Source organism: Leguminivora glycinivorella, chromosome 7 (genome assembly GCF_023078275.1).
Source record: "Leguminivora glycinivorella isolate SPB_JAAS2020 chromosome 7, LegGlyc_1.1, whole genome shotgun sequence".
Lineage (NCBI taxonomy): Eukaryota > Metazoa > Arthropoda > Insecta > Lepidoptera > Tortricidae > Leguminivora > Leguminivora glycinivorella.
The window spans coordinates 14,382,139-14,402,085 of record NC_062977.1 but is presented as its reverse complement, the minus strand read 5'-3'; the positions used below and the strand labels follow the sequence as shown (position 1 = coordinate 14,402,085).

Sequence of the window (19,947 nt, the reverse complement as noted above, 5' to 3'; positions counted from 1 at the left end):
CCGGTGTAGTTGCCTCAGCAGCACGACCCGCCTGTAGAGACCTTTATCTTCAAAAATCTGTTGTAAATTGCTCCATGCTTTCTTAGCTGTGTCAGCTGTCCGTAAATGTTGTATGCAATGCGGTTTTACCGAAAGACATATTCTTGCCAGAGCACGTTGAATCTTAGTTGTGTCTGTCTCGGTGCCTTCCACCGCCGACCACAAACCTTCCATGATTAATGCGTGCCGCATACAGAATTTCCAGTTTAGATAATCGTTCACTCCGTCCAGTTTGTCGAACGAGAACGTAGCGTGAGGCGTTCGCTCATTCTCGCTTGTAGTTGCCATGTTGAGTATAGGTTAAGTGAGGTTAGGTTACCATGCGCTGTGGCCGATCGTCGTCGTCTTCCTGTTCTCGACGATTAACGCTGGGACCGGAACCTGATAGACCTGCACGCCAGATGGGTCGGCAGATCTAGCAACTTACAGTTGGCTTTGCAGGTGAGTTGCTACAGGGCGCGTGGGTCGCTTACCACAATCAAACCTCGGAGATTCTTCACATTCTTTATTATAAAGAACCGGAGAAAAAGGATTACATTTTCAGGACATCACAGCTGACACTAAACATTAAATTAACTTACGTATGGAGCGCTACATATTGTTAATTAAATTAAAATATATAAGCAATTACCATTGGAGGCATGACGTGATGAGAAGGAAGAAAAAAGACCATAAACTTACATATTACTTTCATAGACAATCAGAGCAAGTTTAAGTAGCCAATACAATGGTATATGGATTATATATCTAACAAGTATAACATATAAATTACTCCCGTGATGTGAAAAGTTAAATATCTCATTTTGTTTGTTACACAATCTAGTATTGCGCGTGTTCAAAATTCTACCTACCTAACCATATATATTTAAAAGATATGATTCCCCTCCCCTCGCGCCTCGCTCCGACCGCGCGGCCCTCTAATTAGTGGTTGACACTTATGACAGACTGTTATAAGACATGTGCGAAAACGGTTGTGCTTCCGTGATGAAGTGTGGACCACGGACACTCCCATACAAAGCCCGTCATTCGAAAAAAATGCGCCCCCTTTTTTATTAAACCCGAACTGTTTCGTTGGTATGATGGTATCCCTCACTCCACATTGGCAACACTGTCTCTGTTAATACCATAGATTATAGATTGTTATCTTATGTCTATGGTTACCATCATGTTATTTATTTCAAAAATAATGCACACCGTTAAATTCAAAAACGAGAAAGTGAATTTCGTTTTCATTTAGAAAAATAAGCGCCTATTTTATTTTAAACCGGAAACTGTTTGATTTTTAGATGGTATCCCTCATATCACATTGGCAACACTGTATCTGTTTGTAGTCGGGAATTTGACTGTAGTTATAATAAAATATTTTATATTATGCACGAAAGAAAACATCAGATAATTATAACGAAAAGATGGAAAGTTAATTTTTAATCCAATTTATATAGTCTTTTTAGTCCAATTTCAATTTCTAATTCAGGTAAAAAATATATAAAGAAGCTGATTTGACTAGGAGGCAAGTGGCCTATTGACATCAATTTGTCTCTGGTTCTTTCTCAAATTTTCATGGCTGTCAACAGTGTCAACCGCAGTCATGAACTATTATTTTATTATTTTTCTCTATTACAAAGATAACTAAGTGGAAATGTGGACGAGCACAAGCTCCGTATTTTTTACGGGAAGCGCATTGGCGCAGAGGTCGAGGCTGACCTACTGGGAGACGAATGGAAGGGCTACGTGCTCCGCGACGCCGGTGGAAATGAGGTAATGACTTGCTGACTAATAGGTACATATCCCATTTTTTTAAGAGTAAAATTTTGGCTTGACTACTTTTTGTTATTTACATATTTACTGGTTTTGAATGAACAGTAGTCACATATCAAGTTTTTGGGTTATGTTTTTCAATGGTACCCTGAAGCTAGGAACATACTACGCGGACGTCCGTCGTAAATCGACCGCGACCGATCAGTGTGCACGGACCAAAACATCCAGCGAGCCAGATTTCGATCGAACGTCCATGCGCTCAAGGCCACGTCCACGACTGTCGACCGATAGTTTGCACGGTTAAGTGGATATTCAAGCTAGGAACACACTACGCGGACGTCCGTCGTAAAACGACCGCGACCGCGACCTATCAGTGTGCACGGAACAAAACATCCAGAGAGCCAGATTTCGATCGGACGTCCGTGCGCTCAAGGCCACGTCCGCGTCCGTCGACCGATAGTTTGCACGGCTATGTGTATTTCCATTGTCCAGATTCCCGTCCGCGGTCGATTCACGACGGACGTCCGCGTAGTGTGTTCCTAGCTTCATTGTCTAGATCCCCGTCCGCGGTCGCGCGACGACGTACGTCCGCGTAGTATGTTCCTAGCTAGAATATCCTTGACTTTGGTAGCAAAAAATGAGAACAGAGAATAACATAACAGTGCCGAGCAGGAAACTCAGGCTACAATACCTGTGTTCTTTTACAAGTGTGCTGGACGTTATTTTCTACTTTGCTTACTACAACTAGCATCTGATCTCTACCAATATTGTCAAAAAATGCCACAATAAATAAACAGTTTTGCATTGTAGGCCATCTGCATCTTCTCATGTCCAAGGGGCACTAAGCTCTTGCTGCAGACCACATCGTGATGGTGAGAGGAAGCATGTAGTTGCATTGTAGACGCTAACCTGTCAGTGTTGGCTCTTGTTATTGTCCGCACTGCCCAGGTAAGATTATTGCATTCTTTTTTGCTAGTCGCTTTATGATTGATTTTATTAATTACCACAACAGAATGTTATAACTAATGAATGTGCTGATTGGTGGCACTTGGAAAGAAGCTTCATTGTTGTACATCAACTCTTTCTATTTAATATTTTGCTAAACCCTTGACCAGCCATACCTGGCGTACATAATTTTAGAATGGATGGATTCAAATAAGTAGCATATGTGTAATATCCCTGTTCTTACTGTTTCCCAGATCTGCAAATTTTTATAATTATAATTATGCAGCAGGGAATAAAATCTGTGATGTTAAAATACTCGCTCTAGTGCTTAACAAGCTCTTTTGCATTACTTTAACATCCGACATTCTATTTCAATATACCTTTTAATATTAAAAGAGGCATAAGCTATTAAAATTTAAACTCTTTGGCTACCAAAGACGCTAAAATGCTTTGCGCCTACAACCCAATATTGAATTGTAAATTGTCAAAAAGTTCTCCTCAAACATATCAACCCTGATTCGGCTTTCGCCAACCAAAAATCGCTCATTAGTATGAACATGCTTACGGGCCGTACGGCTGCGTTCAGCGGCGATGACGCATAGGCGAATTTATACTAACGAGCGATTTTTGGTCGGCTAGCGCCGATTCCGCGATATGTTTAGGGAACCCTTCTTTTCTCGCAAATTTCAGACACTTTGGTAGTCAATAATTTTGACAGGAAATCCCCGGACTGACCAACGGCAAAGTGCCCCGCCACGCCGTCTCGGACGTAAGCAGCCATGTCGACGAGGACGACGTAAGCAGCCATGTCGTCAAGCGCGTGCTGCCGCCCAAGGAGGGCAAGGAGAATGCCAAGCCCAGATCAAAGGTAACTGATGGTGCAAAATCACACAGAAATTATCCTACCAGAGCTTGGAAAGGGTGAGCTCATATAACATCTTCATGGATCTATAATCTTCAACTAAAATATATAATTCACCTTAAATACATTTTAATATGAATGAAAATTTATTAAAATGAATAGTATGTTCAGTAATAAACTGAGTTTTATTAAAAACATATTAAACAATGTGCTAATTCTTATTAAATTAATTTGGTGATGAGGTCTTAGTGGCTCTGTTGGCAGAGAGTTGAAGTATCGCCCAGGGCTACTTAATTTTTCCTATTTTACGTTTAAAAATGATATTTTTAACCGACACCTCAAATCTCTCAAGGAAGGTGGTTTTCAATTTGTCTATATGTTTCTTTTATTTATTTTTTAATATTTGTTCCACGATATCTCCGTCGTTACTGCACCAATTTTTTTTTTATTGAATGTATATGCATACAGCTTGTTCCCAATTTTCTCAGAACCCAGTTCTGATGATGGGATCCTGGAGAAATCGAGGGAACTCCTCAAATCTGAAAGGAACACATATGGTGATTTTTGTGTTTTTAAGGAACAGCATGCATTTACGTACGGAACAGTGACATTTGGTGCAGTGGAACCGCTGATGATGGTCAAAACGGAACTCCTCAAATCTGTAACAGTGAGATTTGGTGCGGAACTGCTGATGATGGTCAGAACGCTTATAGTGACTTTGGTATTTTTATAAGAACAGCATGCGCTTACGTCCAGAACAGTGACATTTGGTGCAGTGGAACTGCTGATGATGGTCAGAACCGAACTCCTGAAATCTGAACGGCACACTTAGTGACTTTGGTATTGCACTTACGTTCAGAACAGTGAGATTTGGTGCAGTGGAACTGCTGATGATGGTCAGAACCGAACTCCTCAAATCTGAGCGGCACACTTATAGTGACTTTGGTATTTTTATAAGAATAGCATGCATTTAAGTTCAGAACAGTGACATTTATTTAGTTATGTTTGTTACGAATATTGAGTTTTCAACTTTTCAAATTTCTTCTTTCTTATAATCAGATTCATGAGGAATTGTTGAGGAAACTCCTCAAACCTTAACGGTATATTCATTTGTATTTCCATCAAATAATTAAAGTATTAAAAGCAGTTTTAGAAAATACCTATACATTTCTACATAATCCAACATTCGCAAGTAGCTTTCACAAGAACCCCAAAGGCGGCGGTTTTTTTTCTTAAAAATTATGTTTTTAAATTTCAGGCACAGTCGGCGTCGAACATAGAAATAACAACCAATCTAACTTTGATTTCGCTACTTCTGCCCGAGGTAAATATCGATCCTCTCACTCACTTAATACTAGTAAGTGTGGGTATTCATTTGTACTTGTGGTAAAGCGCTGGTGGCCTAGTGGTAAGAGCGTGCGCCAATCCGAAGTTGCGGGTTCGAACCCCGACTCGTACCAATGAGTTTTTCGAAACCTATGTGCGAAATGTCTCTTGATATTTGCCGGTCGCTTTCCGGTGAAGGAAAACACCGTGAGGAAACCGGATTAAACCTAATAAGGCCTACTTAGTTGTTACTCTTTGGCTTGGAAGGTCAGATGGCAGTCATTTTCGTACAACTAGTGCCTATGCCAAATCTTAGTGCCTATCTCAAACCTGAACAGTACCTATACGTATATTGATTGTATTTATTTGGTTACATAGCGAAAGTGATGCTTAAATATTTGCCAATTTTACCAAATGTTAGTTGTAGGATATGGGTTAAATTGTCAAAACTGAAGGCTAAAAGTTTTAATTTTGTTTCGAGAATATATTTATTCAAAAGACAAAAGTACAAGGTAAATATAAGGTACTAGCTTGTGCCCGCGGCCTCGCTCGCGTTAGAAAGAGACAAAAAGTAGCCTATGTCACTCTCCATCCCTTCAACTACCTCCACTTAAACAATCACGTCAATTCGTCACTCCATTTTGCCGTGAAAGATGGACAGACACACACACTTTCCCATTTATAATATTAGTATGGATATGTAAAACTAGGAATGTAAACTATGTAATGTGGAAACTATGTAAATAATACTAGGAAGTTATGAAGGCCGTACTACACTTATTGAACAATTAAACTTATTTTTTGAATAACTTGATAACATTAACAGTAAGAGTTAAAACACTAGTAAAACACTAGTTTCTTAGAGAAATTTATTGTATTTGACCTAAAGATTTGTATACTAATTACCTACTATCATAATTTTGTTTTTCTTTTTTCAGTTTCGACCAAACGTAAGGTGATTCTTGAAGTCAAGAAACTTCAAACGGAAATTAAACGTATTCGCAAAAAGGAGCTTTCATAAAAGCACCGGTTGGAAGAAGTTCACCAAATGTCCAACAAGTCTCTGCGTACCAAATGTTAAAGAATATAAAGGCCCTGTGAAACATAATTCAAAACACCATGAGTTATGGCAGAAAGCGATAGATGTTTTAAAGACAACAAAATTTATGAAAAAAGTGAATCAGGGAAAATAAATTCAATGTGTGCGTGTGGATGAGCACCCTCCGAAAAAAAAACCACGCTGATCATTCACTCATTAACAGGTGCTCACTCAGTTCTCACAAACTACCAACGAAAACAGTGAATGTATTCATTTAACGTTTAATATTATATACTTACCAGCATTTAGTAAAAAATATGCCAACTTACCTCTATAAATTGTAGATCACCTAGTGACGTATTTAAATAGTTTCTGATGCTCACTCAATCCTCACACTTTTGAAAACCCGAATTTTGATGAAAAACATAAGATTTAGACCGCTATTATGTGTATAGCTTAGTAAAAGTAATATGGGTTCACTGTTTTCCTTCATTCTCTATTCAGACCTGTTAATGAGTGTATCTTTTGATTTATCTTTTTACAAATTCAGAGATTCGTATTACAATTGGTTTAGAATTTTTACTTACTAAATGATCTGTAGATTTTTTTTCGAAAGGTTCTCACTCAATCCACACGCACTCAAATTCAATTAGTTGAAGCGAGTGTTCCAACCACCCAGAATTTTATGAAAACTCCAGAAGGTGTGGTACGAAATATAGGCTAGATGCGTTGCTGACCCATAACCTTAACAAACATTCGCTGGAAAATTTCTTTGGTAACATCCGGAGCTATGGGGCAAGAAGAAAAATTGCACCAAACACGATTGCATTTGAAAGGGCATTCAAGGCACTCCTGTTAACATGCGCGGATTCAGGGGGGGGGGGGGGCATGGGGGTAATTTTCCTAGAAATTCTTTATAAAGTTCTACTTTTGTGATTTTTTTCTAAACATATGGTTCAAAAGTTAGAGGGGGGAGACACTTTTTTTTTCCTTTAGGAGCGATTATTTCCGAAAATATTAATATTATCAAAAAACGATTTTAGTAAACCCTTATTCATTTTTAAATACCTATCCAACAATATATCACACGTTGGGGTCGGAATGAAAAAAAAATCAGTCCCCACTTTACATGTTTGATACCCTAACAAAACATTTTTTCCACTTTTTATTTTACCACTTTGTCCAAATTGTGTACCAAATTTCAGCTTTCTAGTGCCTAACGGTTACTGAGATTATCCGCGGACGGACAGACAGACATGGCGATTGGCGAAACTATAAGGCCGTTTTCACATTATCCGATCCGATATCAGATGTCGGTCCGACATCCTACATCCGTTAAACGCTTCCGATAGTGTCGGATGTCGGTCCGATAAAACGCATTGTTCCAAATCAATGAAGGGGTAAATCCATGGCAGAGAGCGAAAAAAATCAATTTTTTGAGGTCAGAATTTTTAAAATCTGGTTATGGGGTAATGTTCTTTGGCTCTAGACCTTACTTGAACCGATTTTTTTTTTATAAACTGAGTTAACTAAGTACGCCAATTTTTTTAAAGTTTGAAATGCGTGCTTTTTAAGATACGTGCGTAAACTGAACTAATTAAGACTCACATTATATTCAAGGGATTATTCTAATTATAAAAACCGGCCAAGAGCGTGTCGGGCCACGCTCAGTGTAGGGTTCCGTAGTTTTCCGTATTTTTCTCAAAAACTACTGAACCTATCAAGTTCAAAACAATTTTCCTAGAAAGTCCTTATAAAGTTCTACTTTTGTGATTTTTTTCATATTTTTTAAACATATGGTTCAAAAGTTAGAGGGGGGGGACGCACTTTTTTTTCTTTTAGGAGCGATTATTTCCGAAAATATTAATATTATCAAAAAACGATTTTAGTAAACCCTTATTCATTTTTAAATACCTATCCAACAATATATCACACGTTGGGGTTGGAATAAAAAAAAATATCAACCCCCACTTTACCTGTAGGGGGGGTACCCTAATAAAACATTTTTTTCCATTTTTTATTTTTGCACTTTGTTGACGTGATTGATATACATATTGGTACCAAATTTCAGCTTTCTAGTGCTAACGGTTACTGAGATTATCCGCGGACGGACGGACGGACGGACGGACGGACGGACGGACGGACGGACAGACAGACATGGCGAAACTATAAGGGTTCCTAGTTGACTACGGAACCCTAAAAAGTAGCTGACATTTTTAGAAAAATACTACAATAACATAATATTCAAAAAATCCAAAAAATAATTAAAAACTGAATATCTTTTTTGGGGGAAATAATATAACGTTCCCTCATATCCCTAAAAATCAAGGAATCCTGTATTTTTTTACTTCTGTAACTTTTACTTCATATTTCGATCACTCACTATAAAAAAATACGTTTCATTCGGACGTAACAAAAGTTACTGATTTCTTGAAACGCAAGTTACCAATGTTTTGCATGGTTATTTTCATAATTGAAAAATATTAAGATTCCTTTTTGCTACATAAACATACCTGTACTCTTGACTGACACGATTTAAGTTACAAGAAAATTCGTAAACCAATATGGAAATAAAAAAATCGTATTTAAATGATGCTTTAAAAACCCATGTCCAATTTTTGTAACGAAAGTTACCACCTCATTTTAGTGTACTGAGGCCAGAAAATGGTTATGTTTCAAATAATTTCCACTTTAGTTTAATGAGATTTAACTGTATTAAATGCTGCACTAGCAAAAAAAGATATTTAAGTATGAATCAAGCCACAAATAACCTTTGTTTGACAACTTTGCGTTCTAAATGTACTTAACGCAAGTTATTATGGAATTACCCGAAGTATGATTTTGTATCAAAAAATATTTAAAAAATGTTTTATATTTAATAATTATAAGCACTATATCCTAAATATTATATTGTAAAATTAAAATAACGAGCATAAAAAATACTCAGAGTGTCAGGCAAAATAAATAATTTTACATACAACTATATCTACTAAAAGATGAAAAAACTAGTATCCGCAATTCGGACCGATGCATTACAAATTAATTTACAACCTTCTTTTTCCATGGAAATTATCAACTATTTTGAATTTCGATCATTAGCAGCTGTTTAATAGACGCCATTTTTGTTACGCATACTACTATAGACGTATACAATATACATACATTATATACGCACACAAACAAATATTATCGGCCGACAACTGGCGGGGGCTCCGGCATGCCAAAAAGTTTAGTAATAGTGATCTATTAAATACATAAATGAAGACCTGGAAGCGCATAAATCTTACATTTTACATCCTTCCTACATCCGATATCGGATCGGATAATGTGAAAACGGCCTAAGGGTTCCTAGTTGACTACGGAACCCTAAAAACGATTCTGAGCAGCGTACTTCTAAACAAATGACGTACGAGCTGACTGGCGAAACTTGACCAAAGATAATGATGCCGGCCAAAGCAATTATATTTTCCCCTCACTAGCTCGGAAACACGTGTTTTGTCCTTTAATAGCAACGGGTAAAAACGCATTTTATCCACTAGTGGGTAAAGTAATTTGACCTTTAATAAAGTCAAATTAACTGCTTTAAAATTGGTTAAAGTAGGTGAATCTAGTAATAAAGATGATTTACCACCTGTGGAACTACTGGAAGCAGTGATAAACGCATCTTTTGCGTTGTAGTTTCCTCGCTATAGTGAGGGGAAAAGTTTTGTGTTACACTCGGGTGCAAATGTATTTTACTTCTCGTGTGTTAAAAAACTCGCAAGTTCAGGATTCTATTCTCGAACCACTCGCTTCGCTCGTGGTTCAACTATAGAATCCTTTCACTTGCTCGTTTTTCAATTCCACACTCGGCGTTAAAATACAACTTTGCCCCCTTGTATAACAAATAACTATTGTGGTTGGGTTTTAAAGAAATGTCTGCAAAAAGTCGTCAAAGGGTGTCCACGGTGTAGGTACGCATTACTTGACAAGTCGCCTAATGAGAAAATCGCGTTCATACAGGCAAAAGAATATAAAAATAAAAAATTTGCCATCCCAGCTAGGATTTAGACAAGAGGTAAAATTAATTGCTGTCCTTTTTAAGGCAAAATGTGCCAAAATTGGCATATTTTTATCATAAACATAATGCGCTACGAGTAGGTATTACGTGTTTTTATTTTGCTCCTTGCTGCTACGTGCGGTTAAACAATGACTTGCCTCGTTGTAAAACAAATGACTTCTCACTTCTAGCACATCTCGGACACTGGCGATCAAATATATGAAAGAGGCGCGTTCCTAGCACACATTCTAAGCTCGTGTAGGTGAACGCGTACTATGCTTGTGTGAGTGAGATATACAGGTTGACGGTTCGCGTTTTTGACAGGCGGTAACTGTGAAGTAACCGAGAGGGGGTGGGCGGTGCTTTCAGCGGGGAGCAGGAGTGGCCATACTGTACAATAGTACTCTTTATTATACTGTGCTTCTAGGGAGCTAGGGACCCTATGAAAGAAACAAATGGAATTTCATTTCCTTGATTTACTTTAAAGTATATTGTAAAAATAGTGTCATTTACTTAAGACGATACAGGAGGGGTCAATTCTCCATACAAACGCTCTCGACTAGTTCCTCTCTATTTTTTGAAAACAGAACAATGATTTTTTCAACACAGATTATTATTATTTTTATTTGTGTCGGACCGTTGATTTTTTTGTTATTATTATTTTTAAAGACGCTAGAGCCCATCAAAAATTTCCAAAAACGGCGTTATTGATTATGACGCAAAAATGTGCGGTATTCAAAATTGGTAACAATTAAACAAAAAAACTAAACGGTCCGACACAGATTATTTCATTGTTATTCAGATTTCGTTTCGATTGATTAAGTTTTGAAGTAGGAAACAGTCGAGAGCGGAACCTCGATTTCAAATATTTTTTCGCAATATCTTTTAACTGAGTTTTTCCTAATGGACAATTTTTTTTTCGATAAATCTAGTTAATAACACTAGTATATTTAACTATAGTTCCCAAATTGAAAGGGGGGCTCCTTTTCATTTTAGCTCCTGTAGCGTCTTAACTAATATCCTTACTAATGCGCAAAGTAGTACCTAGTTTACTAAATAATCCATGTCGAAACTTGAGAGGACAGTATATCTACTTGTAATGTACAATACACGTGCGATTAGATAATTCGTAACTGTTATCGACTTACAAGTTACAACGTTCCCTATTATTCATTTTATGTCACTCGTGTAGATTTGCCCTTTTTTGCACTTGTATCGTAAATAACTAATAATGTCACTTGTCAGTTTTAGTACAAATAGGTTATTTTTTACACATTGGTTTATGCTGAAAATGCGTTTACTCTCAGCAGAAACATTATATTGTAAACGAATGATGTTTGTATATTTTTGAAATATTTAATTAAATAGTGTTACGAGTGTTTAGTGGACACATCGCCTCGTGATGTGTAATGAATGACCAACCTAGCACACTTGTATCATATGAAATAAAATTCAATGCATTTGTTTAACATTATGTACAGATAGGGTGGTAATATCATTAGTGTTATGTATGTCCAGATATGTCAATACATTATATGCAATATGTCCTCTGTTATGGAATACCTCATCTGTCATTATAGGATGTATATAATACTAACTTTTGCCCGCGGCTTCGCTCACGTTAGAAAGAGACAAAAAGTATTCTGTGTCACTCACCATCCCTTCAACTATCTCCACCTAAAAAATCACGTCGATTCGTCGCTCCGTTTTGCCGTGAAAGACGGGCAAACAAACAGACACACACACTTTCCCATTTATAGTATTAGTATGGATAAACGAATTCTTAGATATACCTGGCAGGCAACTATGGTCATATGGTTGATATATATATATATAGATGTTTTATCATTTATCGCGTGACCACTGACCATACTTGCCTGCCTGGGCTAAATACTACACCCGGGAAACATATCTATTTTCATCTAAAAAACTGTTGTGTTTTTTTTACAATGCCAAACTGATTTGATAGATTCGTTTTCATTTATACTCAAATACACTTTTGTTAATTACTTGATAATCCTATAGCAATAATGACAGAGGTAATTAGGTACCTGGGCTATTTTTTCAAAGTTGTCCACCCCGCTTTTTTGTAACATGGGCATTTTTTACGCGATTCATACTCAGAATCGAAAGCTCTTTCGATCCTGATAGGAGAAAATAAAGTCCCAAGATTTCCATACATTTTTTTCGAACCTTCCATTCCGTACAAAATGTATGAAAAAATGGTAATGGAAGGGGAAAAAACCTTGGGACACTTTTTTCTCCTATTAGGATTGAAAGAGCTCGTGATTCTGAGTGGAAAACACATAAACGTTTCCAAATCCAAAAACAAAGTGAGGCGGACAACTTTGAAAAAAAAATGGCCCTCCTACTTTTAATCTCCTTTTCTGTGATTTTCATACAAACTTCTAGCCCTCAAGTTTACCGGATATTGTTGTTATTGTTATTGGCTATTACCGACACATTTAAAGGGAATTGCACTATACCGTGGTGCATTTTCATGCATTCTATCTAAGCCTAGTATACTTTAAATATCACACTATATTCATATTCTTCATAGGTCCAATAGGTAAGTAGGACAATTTCAAACCCCCCTCCAGCTCAGCTAATCTAAAAGAAATCCCTGTTTGCCTTTTGGAAAAGATTATAGATATTTACATAATACATGTATGGTTTACTCAAATATTCCCTTGTATTTTTCAATATTATAAATGTGTGTAAATAAACTGTTAAGTTTAAATTATGAGGTATTAATTATATTTTCCTTCCTTGTTATTCCATCCAGTAGGTACCTATTCAAAAAGCAACTCTATTATAATTATCTCATTGAAATCTTGTTTTGTATAACTCGTTATTGTACAACTTACTTGTAATTATTATATAATTACCTAATTGCTTGCCAATATATGTATATCAAGGAAATATTATAATACAGTTGTTGATTAATGATACTAGAAAAATATCAAAATCGATGTAGCTAAATTTATATGATCTGTTTACATATTGATTGGTGTTTAGTGTGATTTTATACATTGTAGCAAATGTATGAATTCATACTAAACATTAATCAATATGTAAAAGGTCCTATGCGCCATTTTGACGTTAATGATTTTGGTTTGAATTTACAGATGGTGCTTCAAAATGACACCAAAAAATTCCACGAGAGGGCTCTCTTTCTCATATATATTATACTACTCTTTGGTGTGGACCCCAGCCAATCCTGCCTGCAGTTCCTGACTCCCGGAGAGAAGGTTAGTGCATGTCTTTGACCACCTTGACAGATTTTGTATTTCTATTTTGCCCCCTCTTGTCCGTTCATAAACAGCGCGTATGAGACTAATATATGAATAATATTTTTTTGTGTATTCAATATTGACTGGTGTGGTATTGTTATACTAATACTTACAGTTACCTAATAGTACCTATTAGATAACAACAACTTACTTTGTACGAAGTTGATTGATTAACTTTATAGTAATTTTGTTCAACCCTGCGTGACCTTGCGCAGTAGAGACCGCCCGCATCGACCTGCCGGAGATTATCTACTGAATATTCCTTATACTGTGCCTTTCTTTGCTCAGCAGTGCGAAATTATATTATAGGTAAGAAAAAAAAATGTATTCATATAGATTATTCCGATGAAATATCAATACGACAAATCAGGAACTCGACGAAACTGAAAAACGTCGAACCGGGAGCAAACCATGTTACGGAAAAAACTTTACGTTTCCATATTTTCCTACGGCTCGGAAGGTAAATAAAAGTTTAAAGAATATTTTTAACTTTTTTAATAGGGATAACTTATATAATATGCAAGGGATAGTCCCAAGGTTTCTTCTTCTCTAGTGATAAAAGGACAAACCCATTCATAAATGGAGAATCACATTTTATCACCCGCTCAATAAATACAGTCAACAGTAAGCATAATTCTTAAACAATTTAATCCGTAAATGATATTTAGTCATTTTACAACTCTGAATATTAACTGACAAAGTTCAAAACTAAAAAGTACAGTCTACGTTTAGTCCTCGGGCGGCACGCACGCGCACGCGCACTCGCGGGCGCCCCCCTGCGGGCTCGGGTCCGCCTGTCACTGCGCCGCCGGCTGGCGGGGGCGGCGGCGGCGCGGCTAGGAGGAGGAGCCGGCCGCGAACATGTTGGCGGCGCTGAACGACGCCGGCGCCGCCGCCAGCGCGCCCGCGCCTGCTCCCCCGCGCCTGCTCCCCCCGCGCCCGCGCCCGCGCCGCGCGGCTTGGGCACGGGCGGCTGCAGGTACTCGTGCCGCGCCAGCCCGAACACGTCGATGCGCTCCTCCTTGCGGTACGCCAGGCATGCGCGGATAAAGCTCTGCCGAACAAACATACACAGTGAGCTTCCTATATATGTACTCGCCTATAATGGAACGCATAGTCAGAAGCTGAATCCTAAAACTTAACGAATAAGATCAGAGATGTTAACTATTTGAAATAAAAGCATTTCAAATAGAAATACAAAATACCTATTTTTTTTTTTTTTGGTATTTTAAATACTTTTATCGAAAACTATTTTGTATTTTATTTGAAATACTTTTTAGTACAAGTATTTTGCATTTTCTACCACTTCAAAATACAAAATGCGTTTTGTAACCTTTTGACGTAAGATAGATGCACAATAGATGGTACCGAGCGCGTATTATATTTTTTCTTTGTCTGCCTAAGTTATGTACTGACCGGGACAACACGTTCGGAAGCGCTTAATTTAATGTTTTACAAAAGCACACTTATTTTCAGTGCTGCCAACATAGTGGTTCCTATAATAATTAAGGTTCAATAAATAGTAAGCGATTTGTTGCAAAATCCCAGACCCAGAGCATCCTGACCGTGGACATCGAAAAATCGGGGAAAATCCATACGATTCGTATACCTAATGATTGTAGGCATTTCTATTTAGTACAGCTATGCTCAATTAATATTACTATTATTTTAGGTTTTTTTTTTCATATTTCATACATATTGCAATATAACTCTTTCATTCGATTTTTATAATATTAGGTAAAATACATGGAGACAGTCCATTTTTGGCTTCACTTTTTAACGTGTTAATTTGAGCCAGGTTTCTGGGCTCTCTGGTATCCTGTGTTTTAAACACATCCTTAAAATAAAAGTTTTACCTTATGTAAAAAATTATTTTATTTGAATAAAGGTATTTTGAAAATACCTATTTTGCATTTTGTATTTCAAATACCTTTTTGTAAAACTATTTTGTATTTTTATTTGAAATAGGTAAAAAACCAAAGTATTTGCATTTTGTATTTAAATACATTGCACTACCTATTTTTTAACATCTCTGAATAAGACCCATTAAATTTCCAAAATATTCATGTATAATAAGTAAGAAGGTCGGTCTCACCTTAGCCTCATTGCTGACAGTGGGTTTGTTGGCGAACTGCACCTCGGTGGCCTTGAGGATCGTGTTCTCCTCCAGGATGGTGGCCTGGCTCTGGTTGTGGCCGAACGGCTTCTTGCCGTACAGGCACTGGTAGAAGATCACGCCCACGCTCCACACGTCCACTTTGCTGCTGATCTTTGGTGGGTTTTTGCCGACGACGAAGCACTCGGGTGGTAAATACCTAAAAAAAGAAAAAATCACATAAGTTTAATGGGTTCTATAAATTCTTTTTTTTACTGCGTCATATATTCGAATAATGAGTTATATCAACATTTAGAATAACTCGTTGGTATACCTTCTAAAGTGTCATCCACAAATACAGAGTGTAACAAAAATGGTGGTGATCCGTTTAAGGGCGTACTCAGTATCGTATTCTTATCAGGAAAAAGTAGAAGAAAAATTTTTTTTCGCTAAAAAAATTTTCACTTTTGTGTGAGCCGGGCCGCGCGAATCGGTCGAACCTCCATACAAAGATAAAAAAAATTTTCGCGAAAAAAAATTTTTATCCTACTTTTTCCTGATGAGAATACGATACTGAATACGCCCTTAAACGGATCACCACCATTTTTGTTACACTCTGTATATTTTGTGAATATTTCTGATGGATATTGGATGACGTGGATTATTGATTCTCTTTCATTTAGCGAGATGCCATGACAAATAGTCACCGATATATTCACGTTTTTGGACGAATTTTGAGAAAATCATAAAATTGTGGGGATGAAGCGTTCAAAGGGGCAAAATGATTCAAACCCAACATGAATGTATGTTGTACTAACAATGCAAGCCGAACCTAGACGGAACCGCGAGAAAGGAACAATGTCCATGAATTGCTAAAAGCCTTGTATTAAGCATTAGGAATACTGACCAGTAAGTGCCCGCGCCCTGGCTGGTGAGGTCCATCCCATGGTCGGGGTTGTAGTTCTCCTCGTCCATGACCTTGGAGAGGCCGAAGTCCGTGATCTTGATCTCGCCGCACACGTTGCCCTCGGTGAGCAGGATGTTGCCCGGCTTCAGGTCGTAGTGGATCACCGGCGGCTTGATCTCGTTCAGATACTTCAGCGCGGAGACTACTTGCATCACGATCGAGCGCGCCTCTCGCTCTGGGATCGTCTTGTGCTGGGAGAACAATTTAGTCAATTAATAGATGCAGCAATTTTATCGTAAATAACGTTGTCGCAGTTTAAAGACCATAATGAAACTAGATAACTATGTACCTAGTCAATAGGTGGGTCACACATAACCATGAGGTCAATGAGGCCTGTTATGTCATTTTTAGAAAGGTTTGGAGCGTTTTCACATTATCCGATCCGATATCGGATTTAGGAAGGATATCAAAGCCAGATTTCAAATATGGCACCTTTAATATATAGGACTTCGGTCCTACAGTTATGTACTACTGAACAATAGCTCCGGAGGTAGAGTATCCACTGACAAATCACAATAAGTACAAACATTCCATTTTTCCATGAAATCAGTCTGCTTACAATTATATGTTATGCGATCGCACATCACATGACGTACGTCTCAAATTGATAATTACCCACGACTAAACATTTCCGGCGCAAATACCATCAACATAGCTAACTGCTGCCTTATTAACTCCTCAAGCCAAAACAGTCTTGACTTTGTGTCTGTGTCTTTAGTGTCTTATTTCTCTTAAACGGGTGCACAAATTTAAATGCGGATTTTTTTAAGCATGCGTTTGGCAATGGCTTTAAGCCGTATTTACTGAATAATCGTGGTAGCCCTCTTTGACCAAGTTTGAAATGAAAAAGTGCTAATTTTTATCGCCATGTGTGTGTCTGTCAGTTGTACCGTCGCTCTGAAATTGGTGAATCGATTTGGTCTAGGTGCGTTTTTTTTATTAAAGCAGGTTTGGTGGGCACTCGTGAACTTTGCTTGGATGAAGGATAACCCGCTGGGTGGTTTGTCGCCATACAAACGGGCGGTTATAAATTACGACCTTCCGGTTTCTGTTGTTTCTCTTCTGTTCCTTACGGTTTCTGACGTGGTGCGCCATTTTTTGTCTGGTAGTAAATGTGTTAATACTGGTTAAGCAATTGAGAATCTAGGGGAATTTTAAAAGTAGTTGTGTACCTGTTTGAGATAGAAGTCGAGATCGTGCCCGTTGCAGTACTCGAGCACGGTACAGAAGGAGTTGCCGTCGATCTCGAACACGTCGTACAGCTTCACGATCCGCGGGTGGTCCAGCGCCTTGTGGATGTTGTACTCCCGCAGCGCGTGTCTGTAGCAATGCACGAACATTATGATTCACTACAGTCAGAAATGTTTGCGTCATACGATGCTTATAAACATCAAACACCAGGCAACATTAATAAAATGACCTATTTCAGTGTGTTATTGATTTGAATTGGGAGGATCTTGTTACAGCCTTAAAAAAAATATATTTGCGTTTTGAAAGCAGCAAGCAACTACTGCAAATAGTGATTTTTAATCCATATAGGGCAACGAAAATGCTATGCTCTATAATTAGAAATAAATAAAGACAAAACAACTCTCACAAACACATAACATATGTACGGTACTTAGGTTATATAAATAAAAAAACGAACTCCTTAAACTTAAAAGCGTGCAGTGCATTCTTCAAACTCAAGAATGTTATAATAAACCTGAACTACACATGGCGAGGTCTGCTCAGTATGACACCGATAAGACATAATGGCGTGTCGTTCATACGGACTCACTTAATATAGTTGGCCTTCTTGTCCTCCTTCCAGTCCTTGTTGAGCTGGTGCACCTTGCAGGCCGTGTAGCGCTGCTCGCGCAGGTCAAAGGCCTTGTGCACCTCGCTGAACCCGCCCTTGCCCAGCAGCATTAGCAGCAGGTACCTGGTAATTGGAATAACCTATTGAATAATGTATGCTAACACTAATGAGACTTGGAAACTATTCCACCACGCCAATGACAACGTTTTAACGGTGACAGGCGATTTGTCAAAACCTACCCTAAGTGGCATAAATAAAGAGAGGCTAGTGTTGTTATAAGATTAGTCTTGAAGACTTTTAAACCTTAAAGACTTGCAAACCCTAAAGGTTCACGCTTTAAAGACTCAAGCGTTAAAGGTTTTAACTCAGAAACGGTTCAGAACCTTAACGACTCAAGCTTTTTATGAGCTCTTAAGAGTGAGTCTTTAAGACTCGGGCTTCATAGAGAGCTCAAGCCCCCTAAACCTCGAAGGCCTGTGTCAAGCTTTAAGAGCCCAAACAACGAGCTTTATAGGCAGATAGTATTTATTTTTAACCCTTAATTTGACGTGTCGGTTTGGAAGATTTTAGGGTTCCGTACACAATGGGTAAAAACGTAAGTCTATTACTAAGACTCAGATAAAGCACGGAGCTCAGTGGGCGAGTCCGACTCGCACTTGGCCTGTTTTAAATGCTACAAACCTTATAGATTTAAACCTTCAAAACTTAGGAGTTTTTAAAGCTTGAGGACTAAAGACTCGAGGATTCTGTGCTCGTAAGCAGCAACGCAAACGTATAAGGTTGAGGCTTATATGGTCGAGGCTTTAAGGTTCGAGGCTTTAAGACTCAGAAGTCGCGACTCGAGTTTTGTAGTTTACGCCTCAAAGCTTAAATTCACAACACTAAGAGAGGCCTATCCTCAGGCAGCCAATCATGGTCGCGCGATAAATGATAAAATAAAATATCAGGCCGTCCCTATCGCGTTCGTATTTGTAAGTTCGATAGGGACGGCCTTACGCTTTATCATTTATCGCACGACCATGCTTGCCTGCCTGAAGTGCTTTAACATAATTATGGCCAATTCTGCCTTTCCCTTTGAACTGAAGCTGTGCTGAATCATCATACCTCGATTGATTTCCCAAGCTTTATTTGTACCATATTACAATTGAATTAGGAAGGAATCAAGTAATGGTTGCTGTTATATTCAGAGATAGTTTAATATTATGGAAAGATTTCTAGGGAACTCAATTAATCTTATATCAAATTAAGTAAAAAAGGACTTTTCACTAAAACTGCTTGCTCATTATAAAATTGTCATACAAAATTACTTGCCTTGGATACCTAGCAATAAATCAATGTAACAAGCATTAGTACGATGTCGATCAGAAAAGGGGACATAAGAGAAAGGGCAGCCTCGTGTTTACAAATACTTTAGCCGTTAGCCAAACCCCAGCCCGGCTTCCAAACATACACGTGTCCTTGCAACTTTCGCCTTTGTTTATTTATAGACTACATGAGAACGGCGACGGATATCGATTTGGAATAATTTGCGAACATTTCTCTTGGTTTTGATTGATGGTGAAAAAGGGAGGTACTATAATAATGTGAAAGTGGCTAGTGGCTACATCTCTGTTAGCTCTTCACGCTTATATTGCTGAGTCGATTATTAATCCATATAAATAGTTTGTCCTGGATAAACCCAGAAGATAAATTTTAAATCCTCATTCTAAAATGACCTGGGGGAAAATATAATAACATCTACATCTTAGGAGAGTTCATATTCAAAATTGCATAAACTATGTTA

At 37.9% G+C, this 19,947-nt stretch overlaps 1 protein-coding gene and 1 pseudogene across 1 annotated transcript in view; one reads left to right on the top strand and one right to left on the bottom strand.

Annotated features, from left to right (window-relative positions):
* Positions 1 to 325: 325 nt before the first annotated feature.
* Positions 326 to 6,830, top strand: LOC125228046 (annotated as a pseudogene).
* Positions 6,831 to 13,779: 6,949 nt separating this feature from the next.
* The window catches only part of LOC125227739 (serine/threonine-protein kinase tousled-like 2), a 48,994-nt gene continuing 42,826 nt past the window's right edge, over positions 13,780 to 19,947 (bottom strand). Inside the window, 5 exon segments of the mRNA XM_048132045.1 lie at positions 13,780 to 14,355; positions 15,397 to 15,616; positions 16,304 to 16,554; positions 17,536 to 17,683; positions 18,144 to 18,287. Of these exon segments, the coding sequence (XP_047988002.1) occupies positions 13,990 to 14,355; positions 15,397 to 15,616; positions 16,304 to 16,554; positions 17,536 to 17,683; positions 18,144 to 18,287 (1,129 nt within the window). The 3' untranslated portion in view covers positions 13,780 to 13,989.